This window comes from Homalodisca vitripennis, unplaced genomic scaffold, assembly GCF_021130785.1.
Source record: "Homalodisca vitripennis isolate AUS2020 unplaced genomic scaffold, UT_GWSS_2.1 ScUCBcl_520;HRSCAF=2714, whole genome shotgun sequence".
NCBI classification, from domain to species: domain Eukaryota; kingdom Metazoa; phylum Arthropoda; class Insecta; order Hemiptera; family Cicadellidae; genus Homalodisca; species Homalodisca vitripennis.
This window is the reverse complement of record NW_025776653.1, coordinates 33,614-37,072: the sequence shown is the minus strand read 5'-3', so window position 1 is coordinate 37,072 and position 3,459 is coordinate 33,614. Positions and strand designations below refer to the sequence as shown.

Genomic DNA, 3,459 nt, shown 5'->3' with positions numbered 1-3,459 from the left:
GCACTCAATTGTACACCTGATGACATAACGAGAATCCCAGTACATCTGGATTACACTATACTTTGTAATCTAGGTATATCTGATGTCGAAACGATGTAAATTGTTAGTCTTAAGCTACTTTTTCGACGATTTTTTCAAACTCTACAGACGAAAATGACTCCAGATTCCAGGAGTCAAGTCTGCAACAGCTCCAGATCCCAGACGCTGCATTAAGAAGCACGTAAACTGGAGCTAAACCAAACATTTATGTAACTTTTTAGTTTTAAATGTATATATATATATATATATATATATATATATATATATATATATATTAAAGTAATTACAAATTTATAATTTCATAAAGCTATTAATTGCTATGGAACGTGGTTATATTTGTAGAAGCAGTTAGACAGATTATCAAACTCCTGTAAGATTTATCCGTAGTTTTGACTATTTTCAATTGAATATTCTTTTCCATCTAACAATGTTTATACTTGTTTTATGTTTTATAACAAAGCAATACTTTATTTTATCACATTCGTAAATATCCCTCGATATTTGTAATATGCCATAGTACCCAGCATTCCGACCATCTTTCGCATGACAGCTAGAGACGCTTGCTTTTGATAACGCGTCTCAAACGATATAGTTATTTAAAACTGATGTATTAGATTCTGAATGTTCTATGACATTATTTTCCATTAACAGAGATCAGCTAATCAAATAATTATCAGGTAGTTTGCATGATAAAAAGCACGAAGTATTTTTATATTAACAAATTTTAAATATAATTTTAAATAGTCTAGGCATGAAGTAATGAGCTTGTTAATTTTTCTTTCTCCAGTAGTGTTAAATCTGGAGAAAGAATTACATGTAGAAAGCCCAATGTAACCAAAAAATACTTCGTATTGAATTATTGTAGGTCAATTCTTACTTTTAAAATTAATATTGATTATTAGATATTCTTTCTGAGTTGATTACACTTTATGACTCAAGAATAAGGCTTTTTTATGGTATAAAACACTCGCACCATGTATGGAGCTTATTTCAAAAGCTGTAACTTTAAAGGCAGTTATGATCTTTTACACTAAGCATTTGTTGTTTATTTAACGAGCCAATCTCTCACCCTTCTTAAAATATCTACATTTGAAATGAGATGATGAATACGCAAATGGAAGGCCAGCCAATGAATCGTCAGTATCAGTTTCAGAGAGTAATAAAACAGCACTTTCAGTCGTAACTAAATATTTAATTCAACCATTAATATGTTTATTGCGTTGACTATTTTTAACAAAACTAGAACTTCTGACATAAGGTTAAAAATCGAATTCACAAAAAATGGAAAACCAAATATTCTGTTTAACAACAATAAGTACCGTGAGCGCTACTCAGTAAAATCTGTAGAAATTATTTGGCGCTGCATGGGAAGGAACTGTGGAGTCACAATTAAATCGAATTCCGAGAGGACGACCGTTACTACAGTCTACTGTAAACACTCGGGTCCACACCCTGTCACGATGAGAGCCCTTACATCTTCGCGGATGAGCACATCGTTGCCGGCTACTCCACCCGCGGCCGAGACCACTACGCCCCACCCTTCTACGACGCCTTCTCCAGCGCACCCCGTGTCTCCCATTGTGGCGCTGACACATACTGCAACGTCTGGCTACCCGTCACCCGCGTCACACCATCTCCTGCCGTATCATCGCCCGATGCCGTCTCTGTCTCCGCCCTTCCTCGGAGTACAAGTGGGTTGGAAGACGAAAACTTGGAATTGAGGAGGCGTATCGACCAACTTACTGCTGAACGAGAACAAATTCTCGACCCTATTCAGTCGGACGCACGTCTTCTCCAATTCACCGACCAGCTGTTTGTAGCGAACTTGTCGACGATCGAGACTCCTGGTGGCTGTACAGCTGATTGCGCCGTACAATTTGACCTCTCGTCGTCTACTGCCTGCCAAGTCCCGCGCTGCAGGTAGATCCGCAACTTAGTTGCCAGCCTCAAGACCACCGTGGAGGTTCTGGAGGCTGAGTTGGAGTGTTTTAAAGCTGAAGCGTTGAAGAAAAGTAAGACTCATCAGAGCGATTCAGTAAAAGAGTAACTCAAAATCCGACAATATTTTATCTGAGCATAAGCGCCTTAAAAAACCTGTTCAACAAAAACAAATTTCAAAATTCAAATGAGCAAAAAAAGCCCATAGGAACAATATCTCTAATATATTGCACAGCCATCATCCATGTAATAACCAGCCCCAAAATGTTAAGTGTTCGGAGAAAAAAGGTTGCCATTTCCAGCGGAGTCCTATACTGCTCGCCTCAGCTCGTCGGCCGTCATCGTGTCCAATGTTCCGCATCGACATGACCTCTCCATGAACCACGCCGTGAACTAGCGTATTGCCCTCGTTAACTTCTACATCAAGGAGCTGTCTGTTCGATATAAATGAATAGAGGTGCTAAATTTCAACGAGATCGGAAGACGCTGGTTTACCCAACACGGTATGCATTTGCGACTGCCTGGCAAGCGGCTGCGGGGGGTGTCTTGATCGTTTCGGTCAGTAACCAAACATTCGGCCCCCAACCTCGCCTTCTCATGCTGCCTCTTCTTGTGCGGCCTCTTCCACTCAGTTGTCTTCACTGCCTATTCAGGATCGCCAACAACTGAGCTCGGAGGCACTATCTCCAACGGCAGTGCAGCCTGTGGAGCCGGTCGTCGTTGGGTCCACTACATCGAGACCAGTTCCTCTGTTTAAGACGCCAGGACCTGCTTCCTCAAGATTCGCGCTGGTTTCACCTCTAGCAGGCGCAATGACACGTCCTGGCAACAAAACATTTGCCGAGGCCGTCAGCAGCTGTTCGCCTGCCACCTCATCTCCTGTGCCTTCTGTCAAGATCGATTCTGTTTTTTTAGGGGCGCCTCGTCCGGCCGACGAACAAAATTGACTGACGTTACCCAGCAAATACAAGCGAATTCAAAATTTATCAATCAGATTCAAATCCGACTGCTTCACCAAAATGCCCAATCTGCCAATAACAAGCTTGATTAAATTCAACTAATGTGTGCAGAAATGAAAGCAGATGTACTTGTCTTAACTGAGAACGGTTTTAATGACAAGAACATCGACCTATGCAAAATTCCAAATTTCACATTGGCTAATTCATATTGCAAACAACTTTCCAAAGGAGGAGAAGTCGCTATATTTGTAAGAAAAAACTATACTTTTTCTTCATTTTCACCCATAAATACTATCGAAAAAGATTTTGAAGCAGTTGGGATAAAATTCAATTCTAAGAGATCAAAATTAACCGTCATCGGAATCTATAGGTCTCCCAATGGCAATGAGGAAAGTTTTATTACACATTTTGAAGCCCTACTGATGGATTTGACGAGCCATCAACAGGATTATGTCCTAATGGGTGATTTGAACATTAATGCTATGGACACTAAAGTTTTTCTCAGAAATCCCGAAAACGTCCC

At 40.4% G+C, this 3,459-nt stretch overlaps 1 protein-coding gene across 1 annotated transcript; it reads left to right on the top strand.

Moving 5' to 3' along the window:
• Positions 1-1,499: 1,499 nt before the first annotated feature.
• LOC124370820 (anti-sigma-I factor RsgI2-like) lies at positions 1,500-2,924 on the top strand. The gene is made up of 2 exons (XM_046829119.1): positions 1,500-1,730; positions 2,631-2,924. Exons 1-2 carry the CDS (start codon positions 1,500-1,502, stop codon positions 2,922-2,924), a joined length of 525 nt encoding a protein of 174 aa, XP_046685075.1.
• The last annotated feature ends 535 nt before the right edge of the window (positions 2,925-3,459 follow it).

Excerpts from the sequence above, each read along its gene's own strand:
- LOC124370820 (XM_046829119.1), top strand. The coding sequence starts at position 1,500 with ATGAGAGCCCTTACATCTTCGCGGATGAGCACATCGTTGCCGGCTACT. Across the intron at positions 1,731-2,630 it reads CGCCCTTCCTCGGAGTACAA|GATCGCCAACAACTGAGCTC; the intron begins GTGGGTTGGAAG and ends CTGCCTATTCAG.